Source organism: Podarcis muralis, chromosome 2 (assembly GCF_964188315.1).
Source record: "Podarcis muralis chromosome 2, rPodMur119.hap1.1, whole genome shotgun sequence".
Lineage (NCBI taxonomy): Eukaryota > Metazoa > Chordata > Lepidosauria > Squamata > Lacertidae > Podarcis > Podarcis muralis.
The window spans coordinates 82,119,815-82,140,634 of NC_135656.1; the positions used below are offsets into that span (position 1 = coordinate 82,119,815).

Below are 20,820 nucleotides of genomic sequence, written 5' to 3' on the forward strand. Positions count from 1 at the left end.
ATTTAACCAATTGGCTAAGCAAAACATCTTGGGTCACTTTATCACAGGGTTCAGTGAAATAAAGAAATAAATTTTCTGCAACATTCACACAATCCGCTACTATACTATTAATCTGATACAAAAATAGAAGCAAAGCATCTTTGGAGGGGGACCCCAGAAAGTGGGGAACCCAGAAAAACAACTCCAGGCTGAAGAGGTTAAACTGACCGGATCATCCTACATTGTCACTAGCCGACACTAATATCAATACATTCAAGACAGGAAATATCTATTGCAAAAATAAACTCCGCAATATTTTTAAAAATCTCTTAACAGTAGTACCTTTTCAAGCCAATCTTCCTAAATCTAGGGAATAAAGGTAGAATAGATGTTCAAAGGTGAAGCAATCTTCAAATATCTCTCTTTGTGACAGATTAAATAACTGAAAACGAGTATCAATTCATCTAATGCTTCACATATGGCGAAAATCCAATGATGGCGTACTCAAGGTGTTTTGAAATCCGTAAAGTGAATAAATGGCTAAATGTTTGAATCCAACATAGCATGAACTTTCTGCCAGTGCAAGTATTTCTGCCACCCCCTGGGGTCACTGTCCTAGGGATAACTCCTGTAACAAAGGGCACTGGTCACTTGCCCCTCTATCATGGCTGAGCGGGCCAGGGACGTAGCTCTCAAATTACTCAAATCTGCAGGATAAAGTTTAGGATTTCTACCAGGACGATGGAAGAACCCTGTGACAGTTTACAGCTGAAATGACTCATCTTCCTTTGCCCCAGGGAACATCTAGCACCCTTCACACCCCAGCAGTTGTCAAACTCCTCTCACTTGCATTTAAACTGTAGGCTTGTTTTTACACCCACTCTATCCTCCATCCAGATGGGCAAAAGGTTTTACGAGAGATCAATGACATACCAACCAGGCAAAAGTACTTGGGTTGCAAAGAGTTCTGAGGGTCAGAAAAAGAAGACCACATCTAACCCCTGGGCTTCGGGCTACAACACACCATAAAAAGACTCATTGTTTTGTCACTAAAGTGCAATGAGCAAACTCCTTGTGTTGTCACCAGTAAAAACTACCGTAACCTCTTTTACTTTCTTTAAACAAGTAAGAACTTGACTCATTTAATAGTCCAGTTTATTTTAGTTGTCCTCACTTTACCCATACCTACGGGATCTATAATCAATTCTCTGCAGCTGGATGAAAGATTTATGAATTTCCATAAAACAGAAAGAGAATAATGCGTACAAAAAACTAAAAGGAATGTTGGTGCCAAATGTGGTAGCACTGTTGACAGAAAGTTGGCTCTCAGGTTATTACACAGATCTCACTACACCAAGTCAAAATCCAAGCAGGTGATCTGCATTACTGATGAATGGTTTTTTGTTTTGTTCCAAACTTTTCCTAAGGAGTCAGGAACATTTCAAACCATAGTAGAAGAATGATGGGTTTTATGGTGTTTGTGCACAAACAGAATGGACTTCCACCCTCACAAGAGAATTTCCTCTTCCTCTCTTCACCCCTGCAGCCAAACGTGCTCCGAAAATCTGTTCTGAAGAATTAGGAAAATTTCCAGAGCAGATTGAGGGGGCCGCATGGAGGAGGAGAGGAAGGGAAGGGGAAATCCCACTGTGTAAACAGAAGTCTACTTGCACAATGTTGGATTTTGCCCAATCTAGGGAACTGGAAATTATAACACAACCACTCTGCAGTATATCACTGCAGAAATAATATTTCTTTTGTAGCATATCCATACAGAGAGTTTAGATGATCATATCTTTTGCTTCAAAGGTATGAACAACCCTTTTGCCTGCACACACACCCTCTGTTCACATAAGAGAGTAAACAAGCTGAGCAACCATGGTTAGCCAGGTTATTAAACCAACTTTAAACCATGGTTTAATATCTTGGCTTGTTCCAAACCATAGCTTCATAGCTTGACTGCTAGCTTAGACAAGGAGACTTATGAAGGGCCTGTGGGTAAAAGGCGTGTTTATATCTCTCCTTCATAAGGTAAGGCAACTGAAAATCAGGTTTATTACAAACATTTTTTTCTTAAAGACAATCAGAATCTTTAGCATGCAAAAAAATATGGCTTTGTAGAAACATTTTAAAAGGTTGACAATTTCATTCTGTAGAAAAAGCATATTCTGGTACCTTCAGAATTGCATACAGCATTACACAATAAACAGCAAACACCTGGCATGAATGTATTGAATGCTAAAGTAGTCCTTTACTAACATTTTATCTTTGGGCAACATATCTCAATGGGGCATATAAATTGTCAATTATATTTTGTTTTGTTAGATGTGTTTAGGTGTCATTCAACACCTGTGGAATAAAAAAAAAAGCATAGATGAATATTTCTTTATTTTATTTAACAAGGTTTATGTGGTGATTAATCATCAAAACTTCTAAGCAGTTTACATACAATATTATAAAATATATGTTAAAAATATAGATAAAATCAAATGATAAAAACAAGTTGACATAATAATTTTAAAATATGAGTAAAATCAGCAACTATAAAAATATACAGAATAAAATTACATATTAAAATACCTATCAAAATTAGATGTCTGGGTGCTCATACCAAAACAAAAATGGTTTTAGCAGACACAGAAAACAATACAGCAAAGGTGCCTGTCAAATGTCAATGGGCAGAGTTCCAGAGTATGTCCTACCACACTGAAGGATCATTTCCTTGCAAGTGTGGAAAAAACATTATGTAGCACTTGTAAAAATGCCAGTTCCTCAGATCAAAGGGGTCAAGTGGACATATTTTGGGTGAAGCAATGCTTCCAAATAAAGTGGTCCCAAACTGTTGAGGGCTTTATATACTAATAGTAAAACCTTGAATTTGGTCTGGCAACAAACTGTCAACTGTTGCAGATATTTTAACACCCCTGTCAGCTGTGATCCAGTAGCACTCTGCACTCTTGGCAGTTTCCAGATCCAGCACAAGGTCCACCCCACCCCAGATCTAGCACAGATCCACCCCACATAGAGTGTGTTGCAGCAATCCAATCTTGAAATCACCAGTGCCTAAACTGCTGTGGGCAAATTATCCTAGTCTGAAGTTGACAGAAGACACTCCTAGCCACTGAGGCTAGCTGGGCTTCCAGCAATGAAGCTGGATATAGAAGCATCCCCAGACTGTGTTCCTACTCCTTCAGAGTTCCTACCCAGGACAGGCAATTGGCCAATTTCATGGATATGGGAACCACTGACGGTACCTCTGTCTTGCCAGAATTCAGTTGAAGCTTACTTGCCACCATCCATACACTGGTCCAGGGCATAGCACAACCTCTCCCAACTCAGATGTTATGGACGTTGCCTAAAGAACACGCCCAACAGCTTCATATAGATATCAAATAATGTCTGGCATAAAATAGGACCTCTCCCAATGCTGCTCTCTGGATTCTGCCACATAGGCAGGACAGGAACCGATGTAGCATAGTTTCCCCAGTTCTCATCCCACGGAACCAGTCAATGAGATACCATGGCCAATGGTATTGAAAGCTGCAAAGAGACAGAGAAGCAGGAGCAAAGTTGCATCCTATTGTCCTGCTCTCAATAAAGCTCAAAGTGACCAAGACAAGCTAGGACCAATGGCCAAGGCTGAACCCAGATTGGAATGGGTCTAGATAACCAAGAATGCCTACAGAAGATGATAAATTCCTTTATTCTCTGAGAATTTTATTACATTAAAACAATTCAGCCAGCGTAAATATAACCTCTTATGAAGGTGCCGTACAGTACACAATAATTTATTGGCTCCCTGACAAAAGTACAAGTTAAGCAATTGTTTCTGAAGTTGTATCTTCAGGGGCCTTTAAAGGTCTGACTCTGCATAATATTAATTACTTCATCATACCTCAGTTTGCATTATAAATTACATTCTGGTGGGTGGAAATAAGAGTGTAAGAAAGGAAAATACAAAAACAAATCAATCATCTAAAACAAAATCCCTTACCCCTCTGAAATTCCAGCCTTTGGTGGAAGTAAACAAGGAAAAGTTGTTCTGCTGCTGCTGTTTAGGCCTGCAAGATGAAACAAAAGAAAGCATTTGTTTCCTGCATTTTTAGGTGTCAACAGTCCCTTATCAAAATGGGCTGGAGAACAATACTTCAGTGCTTTCTCCAGGCACGATTTGCAATGGAACACTAAACCTTGGTTTAGCATTATAAGAATGAGTATATCAAAAGCTTCCACTTCCGTTTTAGAGTTGCTGCAACATCCTGTGTCATCCAAATCAGGTCAAAGTGTGGTTAAGATTAACCTCAATTAGTTGAAACAAGCCAAGTTCAGATGGGTGGGGTAGAAATAATAAAATAAAATAAAATAAAATAAAATAAAATAATAATTATTATTAACTATGTTTTGAAGTTGGATTATTTTAACTAACCATATTTATGATTGATCACATTTGTCCAGAATCAGACAACACAGTAATCTGTAGGTAATCTAAAGCAGAAAGGGATTTGCTTGCTTGCTTGTCACCCATTTGACTGGGTTGCCCCAGCCTCTCTGGGCGGCTCCCAACAAAAATAGTAAAAACACGATAAAACATCAAACATTAAAAACTTCCCTGAACTGCCTTCAAGGGCTGCCTTCAAATGTCTTTTAGAAATCACATAGCTGTTTATCTGTTTGACATCTGATAGGAGGGCGTTCCACAGGGAGGGCACGACTACCAAAAAGGTCCTCTGCATGGTTCCCTGTAACCTCAACTCTCACAATGAAGGAATCACCAGAAGGCCCTCAGAGCTAGATCTCAGTGTCTGGGCTGGATGGAGGTGGAAACGTTCCAAACTCTTTCTCGCAGCCACATTGAAGACGGAAGGGTATGTGTGCAAGTCAGAGGCTCTCCAAAGCTCACTGAACAATGGTTTAGAAACAGAACCAGTCCTCTCTTACATGAACTATTTTCGTCTCCTATTACCTTCTTTTAACTAACTGTACTTCTGAGATATTTCCTTTTATTTACGGTAAAATGGTTTAATATGAATGGATAGGCTACCAATGGCTGCTAGCCATGATGGCTATGTTCTATCTCCACTGTATACCTCTGAATACCAGTGGTTGAAAATTGCAAGAACTCTACTTCGAAGAAATTCAATACAGCCGTACCTTGGTTTTCGAACAGCTTAGTTCTCGAACATTTTGGCTCCTGAATGCTGCAAACCCAGAAGTGACTGCTCCGGTTTGTGAACTATTTTTGGAAGCCGAATGTCCAACAGAGCTGCCACAGCTTCCGATTGGCTGCAGGAGCTTCCTTCAGCCAATAACAGAAGCGACACTTTGGTTTCCAAACATTTCCGTTCGACTTTCAAGGTATGACTGTACTTGGAAGAGAGAATGGAAAGGAAACAGGCCATCTGGACCCTGCACATGTGAAACTGAGCTGTGCATTCTTCCAAACATCTGAGTCAAAAGCTTGGAGCCTTGCAGTGGAACATGTAATTGTTTATAGGTTATCTTCACGAACTAATTAAGCCTGAAAAAATTATGCAAGCTACGTTTTCTAGGCTGTATGGAAATAGCCAGAGATATCTTTCTAGAGATCAGTCTTACTACTCTGATTTCTATTTTTGCCAGTTTTAACACGCTGTATTTCCTTTGATGTTTCAGTCAGAGCAAACCACTTCACAGATCATGAGGATAGTTGTCTTTTGCTGTTACTGTGTTTGCATTGTCTAAATAAACCACCTTCACAGGAAATGGAAACAATCTTAACACCACGTTCACAGACCACAATTACTAATTAACAAAGTGTTGAAGCCTGTGAAATCAACCTGTGTCCCACTGGGCTGGAGGGGCGGGGGCGGGGAATGATTAGCTTGTTGTTGTTTAGTCGTGTCCGACTCTTCGTGACCCCAGGGACCAGAGCACGCCAGGCACTCCTGTCTTCCACTGCCTCCCGCAGTTTGGTCAGACTCATGTTTGTAACTTCAAGAACACTGTCCAACCATCTCGCCCTCTGTCGTCCCCTTCTCCTTGTGCCCTCCATTATTAGCTTATTGTGGTCTATTACATGTGGAGGAAAAAGAAATACTTATACTTGGGGGGGGGGGGGCTTGTTTTCCTACCACAACCAATTCTCTTGTTATCAGCATGAATCAAGAGGACGCAACTCCAATTAACTTCTAGAATTACCAGCATCTAGCACTCCTTTTCCTTAGACAACTCCCAAGAGCCGACCACACACTTTTGCAATGTAAACTTGACCTAGAACAACCTGTCAAACTTTCTTTCAATTTGGCACATTCTGTAAAGAAATAATCAAATTTATTGTTTTAGGAAACAGATAAAAAGGGATCTGAACAAATACATACTTTGACCACACTTCTAGTTTATTTATTGCCATAATTCTAGCACTCATGTTAGTGTATATTGTGCAATTACGGGCACATGCAGACTTGGTAACATAGTCAAGTGCTCATCTGGTGGTAGTATCCCAAAAAGGCACGATTTGTTGGCTAGTTTAGGAACACACTAGAGTCATCTCATAGTTTCCAAATGACTATGAGTCAAACTGATCTTGTAGTTTGCAACACCTTGCACTTGGGTATGTGGAGGAGGGCAGAATTACACATCATTTATATCTACCATCTAAAAGCAATTTAAGTGCTTCCATTCAAGAGAGATAGAACAATCATATTTCCAAGAATGTCAATTTCATAGAATTATGTGTATTTTATTTTGTTTTGAAACAAAAAACATGATATTGAGGTTTTGCAGGGGAGGGGGAATAAAGTCCAACTGAATTATTTTAATCAGTGGATGGGTACACAGGTGGGGGTGGGCATGGAAACCATAATCAGTACACTCTGTGTTCTTGAGTCACCCTGGATTTGATGCGACTCATAGTCATTAGTAGCGTGCACACACACACAAAAGATAAACACAGTATCTAATGGGATACTAAGATGATCAAATCCATCCGGCAGGCAATCAGGCCCTGGTGGCGCAGGAAGGGGTGTGTGGTGGGTGCGGACTGCCCCGGGTGTCATCACTGAGGGAGGTGACCACGGGCCTGGCCTGCAGTGCGCCCAAGCCACATGTCTCTCCTGGGGAGTGACGCAGTGGCTTGGGCACGTGCAGGCTCCGCACTGCCCAAAACGGCAAGGTGGGGCTTGCGGACTCCGTGGAGGTTCCATGCAACGTGCTCTGCCCCGGCTTGCCCCACCCCTGAGTGCAGGGCATTTGTGCAACACTGGACACCCGAGCAGCTAGCTATGCTGCTGTCAGGCCCAGCGACTTCCTGACCTTGATCATCCTTCAAAGGCATACACTCATATTCTGATTATCCAATCCATAAAAGGTAGCTCTGTTTTACCAAGGTTAACCACCAATACCAGGAATGAATCTCCCCTCTGACTTAAACTCAGCCTCCTTCTGAAACTGACATTGATTCAGGGCTCAGCCTTGCACCAACTGGGAAGTTTGCCAAAGCATTAATTTACTGGTACTAGGAGCTGTCCACCTCACTTTGGGAATCTTTGTCCAAGAAGTTTGGGGACATTAAATTCTAGTCAGGACAGACAACACCTGTGAAAGTTTTGATATCAGCTTTTGATATCAGTTTCGATATCAGCAGGCAAAAAAACAACAGCAGGCAAAAGGGATGGGTAGAATCAGTCTGCATTCACTCTGACGTTCAGAGACCTGTGCTGAACAAGAAGAAACAACTAGTTCATTTCTGCACTCATTTTTCCAATCCGATCATTCAACAATTACCAAAAATGGACCTCTTAGCTGAGCCTACTTTAAGCTCCAACTGTGTGGTGCCTATCCTGCATTATGAGGGCCACCTGTACTGCCTTTTACCTTCATGCCAGTGCTAAGCAGGGAAAATAGCTCTAATTTTTACTATCACAGAGTTAATCCAAATAGTCTAGCCATTTCAAATACTTAGGCGGTACGGCTTACCTAGAGCCTGGTATTTTTGCTTTGTATTCTTTTCTTAATACTGGATTTAAAAACTAAGGTTTAGGCTTAGATTTCACTCAAGAGCTTTCCGGCAAAATATTCTGCATATACATTTAATTTTCATTTCCTGGTAAAACGGGCACTTTGAATACTTGCTGCATTATCTCTGCAGGGTCACTTTATTAACCTAATGAAAGATCTAACAAAACGAAAATGTTTTCAAGCTATTGGTTGTCACAGTTGGGTTCCTGTAGGAATATTTCTTGCATCAGTGTTGTCATGGCAATTTCTACAGAGAAAGCTACTGAATACACCCGAGTAATACCTGATGAAATTCCCTGGGAAGCTTCTTCATTCAGAATGTCAGCTAAGAGAAGAACACACACAAGCCTCATCAAAATCTACACTGAATGATTTTTAAAATATAATTGTTATTTTCTGAAACATGTTATTTTCATACCCTATAGTCAATAGTCAAGAATGATGGGAGATGTAGTTCAGCAACATCTGGAGGCCCACAGGTTCCTGACCCCTGCTCTAGAGCAGTGTTTCCCAACCTTGTGCCTCCAGCTGTTTTTGAACTACAACTCCCATCATCCCTGACTAGCAAGACCAGTGGCAAGGGATGATGGGAATTGTAGTCCAAAAACAGCTGGAGGCACAAGGTTGGGAAACACTGCTCTAGAGTGTACTTGATTGGGGGGGCGGGGGCGGAAGGATATTTATTAATGCTCCTCCATGCAAACAAAGAAAAAATAAAAAGAAACCACATTAAAAAAAACTAGCAAGTCGGAAAGACAGCTCTATTAAGCCCTTTCTCCCAGGTATGGTAGTTTTCTATACAGAGGGATTTTTTTTTTATTTTAATTGTTTTGTCAGGAGGAGCATTCAGTCCCACAAACTCCACACCAGCTCTGTAAAATGATACAGCCCAGATAATCATATTTAGAGTATGTACACATTAGCGGTTTGAAATGCAGCAGGGTGTTTCAAGTCACATTTGTACTTGTCATACACACTAGACATAGGATGGGGGTATCTTCACCTGATGCACATTACCTGATGGGTTTCCCTGCACCTGCAAACGCTGCACTACTCCTGCTCAAGGAAGATGTCACATGTGCATGTGCAATGGCTATCTCAACTTTACATACCTCAGCTTAACCACGACTTGAATTTTCCAATCGGATGGCAGCTGATTTGAGGCGTCTTTCTCAAGAAGCTACAGGATAAGTATGGATTGTGATTATCGTCAAACACCTGTGGTGGGAGCGCAGTGGAGCTGAAGTAAACAGTAATGCGTACATACTTCCTCAATGACAACCAAACAAAATGTGACATGGGGGATCTGGACGACTTCTTTCTGAGCACAAAAGCAGTTACAGACAGGCCCAAACTGGATTGGGGCCACAGTGCTGGGGTGCAGGAAAGCCTTCCCTCTGCACTAATGGAATATGTATCTATATATCTACGTCTACGGTATATCAATAGCTATCTATCTACCAATCTACCTATCTATATAAATATATCACACACACACCCTTCCCACCACAGCTAAAAGCTGCTGAGGGCAGGAAGGAAACTATGCAGCAGGTGAAGTCAACCTCCACTCAGCAGTGTAGCCTCAAACCAATTTACCACCCCCACAGTTGCTTTAGAGCAAAGAAAAATGTCTAGTGTTCTAGTTTTCCTAGAATGAAAAGTGTTCAGACTAAAACACAGAGTTGATACAATCACTCCAAAACCGATTAAAGCATAATGACTTACTTGTATTTCTACAGTGTAGCAGTAGCTCACAAGTCTGCAAAACCCAACATTAGATAATTCCTTGTAACATGTGGAAACTATTTACATCAGACGTAACCATTTACTACTATTTATGCCAGAGCATGTTTGAAATTACATGGTGGTTTATTTTGTATTTTTCATCCATGTTTTCACTATCCCCATCATGCACGTGCACATACAAACACACACACCCCATACTATGTCTTTCCTCCTATGTTTTTCCTGTGACTTGTCCCGTTTTTAGCTATACATTTAAATACATCCCCATTTTGGTTTGCTCACCCTTCCTAACACTGAACAGCTAGCCATGTAGTATTCTCTTTAAAATATACACAGTCAGGAGCAAGCAGGAGATCAGAGATCTTTATTTTTGTTTTTTAATAACTTGCTTTCTTCCATCTTAAAATGGAAAAAGGATCGTGCTTTTGAAAACAAACATTCAGTTTAGAGGACAATTTGTTTTGCAGACATTAAAGCAAGTTCGCCTTCTCTCAAAAATGTAATCCAGAACGTGAACATGAAAGAACAATGTTTTCACTTGCGCTTGGTTGTTAAAATCTGAGTCATGCAGTAGAAGGAAAGTAAACAAAGAATATGAATTTGACAGTGGATGATGAGGGGAGGAACAGAATCCAGCATAATTTACACAGTTCATTCTGTAGAGTTTGCTATAATGGGAATCCTAGCACAGTACTATTATCAATAACTAGCAGTGACAGGAACACAAACTAGCATGCATATCATGAATCAGTTTTAATTCTGCTTATCTTGGAAACACAGAGTACCCAGGAATTTCTGTTTTATTGCAAATGTATGCATGTAGTGAACTTTCCAGAATTCTTCAACCAATCTTTTAAGAAAACTTGCCATTTTACATAGTGTGATTCTATGCTATCAGCTCAGCCCTGAGCTGGTCGAGTTGCATTTTGTGCAGTGACATTCATTCATAAACAAAATAACTCTTCGATAAACAAATGAAATACAGGCGTTGCTCAATTACACTGGGATTACATTTGCGGACTCCATGCACATACGTGAAAAGTGGGGAGGAGGGTGCTGTTGAGAGAGACTGGGAAGCATCTCTTTCTTGGCAGATCCCGTTCATCTCACCTGAGCCCAGAACTGGAAAGAAGACAACGTCCCTACTAGAGAGGAGTGGCAAACCAAGCTGATGGACTATGCCAAGATGGCAAAACTGACTGAAAAACTTTATAAAAGAATGGGAAACATTAGCAGGATTTTGATTTCACTTGTAGTGTAACAATTACCATGGATAATATGGATTCGGAGGGATCTCTGTACATGGATATATATTTGGATTCTTTTCTATAACTTTGTATTTGTAAAACCAAATAAAAAAGATTTTTTTAAAAAAAGGAAGTTGCTGGATACAACTTAATTTTACTTAGTTTCTCCCCCACCCCCACCCCAATAATATTGCTGCCTGATTGCGGGGTGGGAAGGAAGAGGGTAATGATGATCAGAAGGCAGAGGGACTCTTAAGTCCTGCCCCAGGAACAAAACTGACATGAACGAATGAACAAAGGGCAGGCAGGCAGGCAGGCAGAGGCATGGAGCACTGCCCCCACCCCCTATGCAACGGCTTTGCTGGCCAGGAAGAAGGAAGCCAAGGAGGGTGAATGAGTGAGGGGTGGCGCCCCGCCCCGCCCCCTACTCTTCAGCTCTCTACCACTCTTTTTGTGCCTTTTCTCTACCATTTCCTGGTTCAAATTATATATTTATTTCATGGCAATGCACACTAACACTGTTGCGAGCAAATGCAATGCGTGTAAGTGGAGGATGCCTGTATAGTGCACTGAAGCTATAATCCTTAAACACAGGAGGTTAAGCTTGATTGGAATCCAAGAGTTTCACTTACAAGTAAATGTGTTCAGAATCAGGATGCAAGATACAAGAATAATATTCACTGCAGAGTATCAGTGTCAAGCAAAAACTGAATATTTATTCACTGGACGAAGATCATCATACTTTTGACTTCACAGAATGCTATAACAGACCACCCAAATGGACATTTATTTGATATAAAATGTCTATTGCTGTCACTATCACATCATATGAAAATTAGCACTTAATACCCATAAGCCACCAAAGAAATTACTACATCCATGCTAAAGTTTAAATGACTCCTCTAAATATTTATTCAGGGGAAGAATAAAGGAAATATGCTGCTGAAGCTGAGAAGCCATCTTTCAATGTTTATTAGAAAACAGGTAAATATAGTCAGGCCTCTTAGATACTACTAAGCAAAGGAAGCATGAACTCTGGGTATACATACAAAATCACTTAGTTGCCCCTTAACCCATAAATACATAAAAGTATACACCTTAAAAATAGGGTAAAAGTAAAGGGGCCCCTGACCATTAGGTCCAGTCGTGGCTGACTCTGGGGTTGCGGTGCTCATCTCGCTTTACTGGCCGAGGGAGCCGGTGTACAGCTTCCGGGTCATGTGGCCAGCATGACTAAGCCGCTTCTGGAGAACCAGAGCAGCGCACGGAAACGCCGTTTACCTTCCTGCCAGAGCGGTACCTATTTATCTACTTGCACTTTGACGTGCTTTCGAACTGCTAGGTTGTGGCAGGAGAAGGGACCAAGCAACGGGAGCTAACCCAGTGAACTAATAGCAAACATCTTGGACAAATTCATATAAATGTTTAATTAAGCAAATATACAAATATACTGTTTATCAATGAAGCTGTGTTTTCTGAGATACAGTTTTAATTTAAGATGAAAATAAAGCCCATACAAAACATTAATCCACCTTTATGGCAATTGTTGAAATGATAGGAGAAAAACAAATAGCTATTCTTGGTGAAGTCTGCCCCCTGCTGTTCAGTGTTGTTAAATCCCCATTATAGAAATAATAGTTAAAGAATGTAGAACAGCACCACTTTACACAGGAATCAGATAAGAATGGTCTCCCTTGAAGAAATGTTTCACATCTGAACACACTGTGCAAGAACAGCTTAATCAAAAAAATCTGTTTGTTTAGAATAGGGACAAATGTAAGGTTCTACACTTGGGAAGAACCAGATGCACAAATAGAAGATGGGGAGCACCCGGATTGCCAGTAGTACATGTGAAAAGGATCTAGGGATCTTAGTAAATGACAAGCTTAACATGAGTCAACAGTGTGGTGCAGCAACAAAAAAAGTTAATGCTATTCTAGGCTACATCAACATAAGTACAGTGGTGCCTCGCAAGACGAAAAGAATCTGTTCCGCGATTCTCTTCGTCTAGCGGTTTTTTCGTCTTGCGAAGCAACCCCATTAGCGGCTAAGCAGATTAGCGCTATTAGCGATTTAGCGGCTTAGCGGCTAAGCTGTTAAAAGGCTATTAGCGGCTTAGCGGCTTAGAAAAAGGGGGGGGAAGCGGGGGGGAAATGGCGAGACTCGCAAGACATTTTCGTCTTGCGAAGCAAGCCCATAGGGAAATTCGTCTTGCGAAGCGCCTCCGAAACGGAAAACCCTTTCGTCTAGCGGGTTTTTCGTCTTGCGAGGCATTCGTCTTGCGGGGCACCACTGTACAGTGTCCAAATAAGTAACAGTACCACTCTATTCTGCCTTGGTCAGACCACACCTGTGTCCAGTTTTGGGAAGCAAAATTTAAGAAGGATATTGACAAGCTGGAATGTGTGCAGAAGAGGGCAACCAAGATGATCAAGTGTCTGGAAACCAAGCCTTATGAGGAATGGTTGAGGGAATTGGGTATGTCTAGCCTGGTAAAGAGGAGACTTCGGAAATATGATAGACATCTTCAAATATCTAAAAGGCTGTCAAATGGAGGATGGAACAACCTTGTTTTGCTCCAGAGGCAAGGACCCAAACTAACTGATTAAACTTACAAGATAGATTTCAACTAAACATCACTAAGAACTTTAATGATAAAAGCTGTTCGACCATGGAACAGACAGGAGGTGGTGGACTTTCCTTCCTTGGAGATTTTTTTTAAGCAGAGATTGGATGACTATCTGTCATGTATGATTTAGTTGAGATTCCTGCACTGCAGGGGGTTGGACTAGATGACCCCTCAAAGTCCTTTTCAACTCTACAATTCTGTGTTTCTATGAAATCTAGTGTCTATAAATATTAAGCACAACTGGTGGAGAGGAAAATCCTGCAAAGTGTTTCAAAACAATTTTTGAATGAATCTTCTAGACATAACATAAATTAAATATATGATCCCATTCAAACTCTCTATGTGGATCACAATTCAGCATCTCTGCAACATACAAGGAAGTTTTCTTTGAGAAGCAAAACACTCTTTCTAGCCAAAGAAGCTTTTCTGAGTACGCAAAGCATCTTTCTTTTCACAGAACAGAAAATCACAGATATGTGTGTTTTGGAACAATCCAGACTAATTCTCTATCTCAGAATACTTTTTTTGAGGGGGGGTGGTTTGAGAAGACTTTGATCCTAGTTACTATTCTCTGCACCTGAATATCTACAACCATACAAGACAATGTCAATTTAGTCAGTCACATCCATTGCTTCCCCACATTTCCCCAAAAACATTTTTTGATGTTAGAGTCAAGCTCATTGTTAAAACTATACAAACAAATGCATTGAACAATGAACTTTGTCAATGTAATACAAGTTATATTTCGCCACCTGGTTGCAAGACCACCTATAAATATTCCTTGATGTATACTTAAATAACCACTGTCATTATCTAATGGCCGTGGGCCAATTTGATGTTAAAGGCAGAAGGGAAAGCACAGATAAGGAGGTGGAAACTGTTACCAACCACTCCATCCACACTTTTCTGAAGCTCTGCTCCATAGCTATACTGGAGGTAGAAAGGAATAGCACAGGGAGGGCTGGCAACAGCCCTTGTGCTGTGGTTCCATGGGTGAATGGGACAGGTGGGTTGAACAGCCCACCTATCAATCATGTGATCTCATAATGATGCAGTGTGGTTGACAGATGGGTTGTCCCACTCACCTGTCAAAGCTGGCCCATGTGGTTTGCTACCCCTGACATAGTGTCTGTGTCTGCCCTGTCCCACTATCAACCTGCTGTTAGCTAGCTGGCCTATATTTAAATCATGGGTGGCCAATCTGTGACCCTCCCACCCCAGACTAGAACTCCCATCATCCCTGAATAGTAGCCAGACTGGCCAGGGCTGATGGGAATTGGAGCCCAACAACATCTGGAGGGCCACAGGTTAGCTGTAACATCACCCATCCTCATTTTGCAGTCCTATCCTTAGATGAGGGTTGGATGATCTAAGTTCCAACCTTACTATTTTATGAAACATGACTGAGGCCACATCTCAAGATGCCTCCTAGGCAGAGTCAGCTGAGAAATTATTTGATAAACAATCCAACAAGGGGAGACAAAGTAGAAAAGAATGAGTTAAGCTGCGCCAGATATCTTTTTAAATGTAATGGCTATACTATTACTTCTGCCAAGAATTTCCCAAAAGTTGTTCTGTGGAATATTGTTTCTCTTGTACTTCTGCAAATATTTGGCAATTCCTGATGGAAATGGCAACTCCCTTACTTGGTTTCAGAGTTTTTGTGCAATACTTTAAAATCCACATAGCTAAAAACTGTGCCACAACAAAAAGAGGAAGTAGAGAGAGCCAGAACAGAAAGCAAACTGAATTCTCAATCACGGTTTCACTGCAGTGAAGCTTTGGAACTTTGAAACTTTGGAACTGATCTTTTGAAGTGTCAAACACATGTAAATTTATATACTGTGTGCAGCACTTTGCTCAAATTAGGGAACATAAAGTACATGTTAAGCAGCTTCCCCATACAAGGCTACGGCTTTATACTATACAGTACTGTTTCCCATTCTGTAATGCACAGTGCAAATACTACATTGTGGGAAATAATAAAAATAATATTGCCAGCATCATATGAATCTATGGAGTGGTTGCATTTAGCATACTGTTCTGCCAGCCCAAGATCTCAAGGTCTCAAGATGATATTTTAGGAAACCTGGCCCTAACAAGTACCCTCCATGTTCAGAAGTCACTGAATAGCCACTGCTAAGAAGCAAAAGGAAAGGGATGTTGCCTTCACACCACATATGTAGGCTTCCCATAGTCAACTGGCTAACCACTGTAGAATGCACATGCTGTTTTAGATACACTTATGTTCTGACCAGGGGTGTTAACTTGAATAAAATATTGTGGGGCCCAGGTAAGCCCCGCCCTGCATACCTGATCACATGACAAGGGCACACACAGCATTTGAATGGGAACGCCCATCAACTTTGGGAGGCAGCCCCCTCAAATATATTATTGTGTGGGCTGAAACCCCCACAGCCCCTAGGAGTTAGTGCCTATGGTTCTGATGCACAAAAGCATTTTTGAGGCAAAAATGTGCAGTAGACCAAGCAGTCCCTTTGGGCTGCTCAAAATGTCCTGTAAATTCTTCTTTAAATGCTAGTTCTGCAAGGGATTAATCAAAAACTACAACTTATTTCCATGCACCTGGATCGTGGTAACTGCATCAAACATCAGAGGTAATGAGCTAATGTCAAATGAACTGCTTTCTGTGAATCTTTATCCCCATGATGTTTTTATCGTGTTAGTCTGTTCTGAGTATTTTTCCACTTAAGCCTGAGGTTCATGTGAATTTTTATTTGCTTCTGGAACCTCTTTTCCTTTTGTCATAAGGCCTATTTTTCTGAGAGCATATATGAGAGACTGAGATCACCTTCTGGACTGCCATCATGTTAAACATTAAAAAACAATGTTTTGCAGTCATTTCTGGGCGTGCAGTACCAGAACTGTTACGCTATGTGACTCATGTTCCCCAAGTGAATCCTCAACTTAACAGGCTCTTTGCCCATTTTCTTGCAACAACAGCTTCCAAGAGCTTTAAAATCCCATGCAATTGTTTCTGTTATAATAACTTAAATCTACTGCTGTTAGGGACACAACATGTACAGCAAGGTATTAAATGTGAACTTATTCCACAGTGTTCCAGAACAGAACATTTTAAATTTGGTGAACATTACTGCTTTGCTATACAGTACTTAATGTAACATCCATAAGACATGAAAAGAATACTCTCTCATTACATCTTCATTATAAGCTTCAGAAATCACACACACAAATGAACATCAATTGAGGAGAGTTAAATATGAAATCAATCAGCACAACACACTATCACTTGACAATATGATAGTGGCAGAGAAAGAAAAATCCTACCATTAATGTTTTGGTGGCCATCCGAACAAACCTTAAGTTGATTTGAGCATGAAAGTGTTAAACAGGAGTTTAAATGTCTGTAGTCCTCCAGTGATTGCTGGACTGCAACTCCCATCTTCACTGACCATTGTTCATGCTGGTAGGAGAAATCTAAGTGGGGGTCCCCAAAGATCTGTACTGAGACCTGTGTTTTTTAACTTCTACTTGTGGTTATTTATTAATTTATAAATCAACTCTTACATACTGTACCTCTCAACATAATTTACAAACAAGCCATAAAAACTGCTTAAAATACTTTTTAAAAAGAACAAAAAATTACTTGTTATGTGTTTATTTAATGTGTTTGAGAAATGGATCTTAGAAGTGTACTGGATAATGCATAGTGGAGAAAACTATGGCGTAGTTTCTCTTTTAGATCCATCTCCACAAATATCAAAGAAAACTCCTGGTTCATGACTCCAGTCTGTCTTGCACATGAAAACAGAGTCAGTTCCACTTGGAATACTATCATCTTGTAAATGGGACAAAACTAAACAGACTGGAATTCTGTCTTTGCTCACTAGAAATATAAAAGGGATAATACAGTAAGAAATGATACAAATTCAAGGCCAATGGGTGGTTTTTTACATTAAAAATAGCTTTTCGTCTCTAAACCAGTTCTGTAATCAGCTATTACATACAGAAGGTAAGAATTTAATCTCCCTCCTTCCAGATTCTAGGTCCACAATGTGCTCTCAAAACATAAAAAGTAACAGAATGAAGGGTCCCAGTTTTCCTGAAAAGTAGCAGTGGGCAAATACAGTAGATTGTACTGCCTAGCACTGCTTCAAATGAGGGAGAGGGGAATTAAAAAGGTACAGCTTTAGTCACCCTTCTTCCCTATAACGATTTGACCCTTGCTTGTTGAAACTCGCTACAGCTGCACTCCTAATCCTACCTTGCCCTAATACATGATAAACAGAAAATCAGTGATGACATGAATAACATACCTAGCAGTCACTGAAAGCTTGAATATCACTCAAGTCATTCCAATTTGTACAGACTTCTGAAGTTTGTCCAAGAACACTTATTTTCCAATACTGAAGAGGGGCTCTACATGTGTTCTATGCTCCATTGAGATTGGGATCCCTCCACTTATGCGGGGGTTACGTTCCAGGCCCTCACGCACATAAGTGAAATCACATAAAGCAGGAGGCATCCACCAAAAAACCTCTAAATACCTATTTTCCCCTCCCTCCCTCTCTCTAATCCAAATCAAAATATCGAGAGTTTAAACTCTGGGACCAGCTGGAGGATATGCAGGAAAGAGGCTGCTGCTGCTGTGCTACCCTGTGCACCAGGTGTTAGGCAGGGAGGCTGCGCAGCCTAAGCAAAGCCCCACTGCACCTCCAATCTCTTTGGGACTTCCTCTGCCCTCACTGACATCCTCTTTGGGCTCTGGGGAGAGGCCCCCCACAAGCCATGAGGACTATCCAGCTCTCCCCCACCATTTCCTGGTATGATTCTATCTATTTATCCATTTATTTATTTCCCTACACAGTCACAAATGAGTAGAATGCCTGTATAACATGCTCAGAAGGCTCACTTCAGGGAGCGACTGGTCTTGTATAAAGTTGCTACACAGACAAAAGTCCTCTTGGAATACAGCTTAAAGAGGAATAAGTGATTGCATGCACCAGGCTTATATTATGCTAACAGAAAACTAGTAAGGGGCGTGGGGACTTTTATCCCAGTCCAGTCTCTGCTATAGTAGATTCCTATATGCAGGGTGGGAACCCCCTCCCATTGCGTATCTGCAATGTGACATACAAACACATCAGCAGCACATCTGAAATGGCCTGAATCCATTGTACCCCTCCAAGACCCTCTCATGTTATTCTTTGTAGAAACTAGCCTCGGGTTACTAAACTGAAGACACAAATGTAAACATTGTATTCTTTCCATTCAAAATGAAGGCTGCATATCATGTTCTTCCTTTGTCCTCCTTATTTCAAAACTACAGTACAGGTATCTGTTTGCCTCATGTATATTCTTTCTCTCATGAGAAATGCAACAATCCAAGAAAAAAGGTTGCCTTACCATGTTGTGTTTTCTTCCGTCTCTATTTGGGCACATTGGCTTATCACTGTAGGGCTGCTTATAAGAATGGCAGGTCTACTAGTGTTCATTGCCCTTAAAGAAAATACAAGCCTGGATTGAGCAATTGAAGAAAACAATTTACACATGTACACTTCCACATATCTATGAAATTTTTACTATTGTCTCCTTGGTGCAAGTAAGATTGCTTTCGCTATCAGTAGTAGTTAAAAGGTAGGCAATGGATTGCCACAAATATGGTAGAACTAAGAGCACCCCTGTTCAGACACACTTTCTTTCTTCTCCATTTGCTAGCTGCCTGGCAAGCATCAGAGTCAACTACAGTGGGGGGGGGGGGTCCTGAAGCTGGTGGACACTTACTTCTACATACTTCATTTTCAAGCCACTTCAAAGAAACACACACACAGCATTGCAATGAGATTACTGTCAATGCTACTGTGATACTGTTCTATCCTCCCCAATATTCTTAATTAGCTTCTGAACTCTGGCAGCAGCTCGGCAGCAACAAGGAGCAAAGAACAATGCAAAAGATGCAAAACAACAAATCTGATATCCATTAATGTTTGTTGCAATTGTAAGCCCCCAACAGGGGAATTTGATTTTTCTACTATGCAAAAAGTTGGAGTAAGGTATATTTCTCGTGAATGTTTGAGGTGAAGATAAAGGAAATGAGAAACAAGCAGAGTTTTAGTTGCATGATAAATAAGTCAACTGAATGTTAGGCCTTGTTTTGTCAACTATCCCTTCCTCAAAACAGCTAACACAATTTGCCTTTTGTTTTTATCTCCGAGTGTGTGCCAAGACAGTTGGTGTCAGTAGGATTATGCCCACAGGCCATGCAAAGCAGAAGTGCTTGAAAAGCAGCATTCAGAGCTAGCTCATTACTATAACATAATATTCAATTTCTAACATTAAGTTTTAGCACTGTAAATGTGCCAGCAATATTCACCCTCATTACTAGGTCTTTCAAATAAAATTGCAAGTAGATTTAGAAGCTACCATAAAATATTACCAACCACAATTACTGCCAAACTACAATGAATGAGGGCTCCAATACAAAGGTGGCTTGTTGGTTATGAATAAAGTCTGAACTCAGCCCAGGCAATTTCCACAGCCCACCAAGAGACACACAAGTTACAATGAAAACTAGAAGTTGCTTTCAAAAGAGTCACAATCAAAGGCAGAATTTGCCAGTAAGTTGCAGCAGCAAAGAAAGGTTGCCACTTCTTTATTGACTCTGCTCCTTTGCTTTTCCTGGAATAATACTTTCTTAAGTGCTTTCAGAATAAAACAAAATAGCATAACAAATGAAAATAGAGACAGGCCCATCCCCTGACCTACAATCAAATGCATATAATAATAATAATAGTAAAGGCAAAGGGACATGGAAGAACCTTATCTAACAAGTTATATTTAAAAACAAAAACATACCTTTAAACCCTACAGGAAAATCAAAACTGAGGATTATGTTCTAGTATCAGGAGATGATGCACTCCAAAGATAAGGAATACCACAAAGAAAAAATAATAAGTAAAGCACACTATAAGGCAAAAAGAGACAGGGAATATAAAGTGACCAGATAAATAAGAAGAATGATTATAATAAAGATAAATAAGACAGCAAAATTGATGTCTACATGGAAACTAAGCCCAATTCAGGAAAAAAGAGGAGACACCTGGATAAAAATTAGACCTGATAAAAACCAATGTGAGCAGCAAAATTTAAGAAAGAAAAGCAGCTGAAGATAAGAAATGATAAGCCTATATAAAAGGGCACTGCAATAATGAAGTGCAGACAGTAGGTGATAATCAACCAGTC

General features: G+C 40.5%; 1 protein-coding gene across 4 annotated transcripts in view; it reads right to left on the bottom strand.

The window, feature by feature from the left end:
• Window positions 1-20,820, bottom strand: part of ARHGEF3 (Rho guanine nucleotide exchange factor 3) — a 102,061-nt gene that overhangs the window by 73,559 nt on the left and 7,682 nt on the right. The window contains exons 2-3 of one of the 4 annotated variants that reach the window (XM_028719095.2): window positions 18,985-19,077; window positions 3,974-4,040 (exon numbers count right to left, since the gene is read on the bottom strand). In XM_028719095.2, coding sequence (XP_028574928.2) covers window positions 3,974-4,040; window positions 18,985-19,077 — 160 coding nt within the window. Of the gene's footprint in view, window positions 1-3,973; window positions 4,041-18,984; window positions 19,146-20,820 lie in introns of those variants that run through there. The other 3 variants (XM_077924936.1, XM_028719097.2, XM_077924938.1) reach the window with 3 other exon arrangements.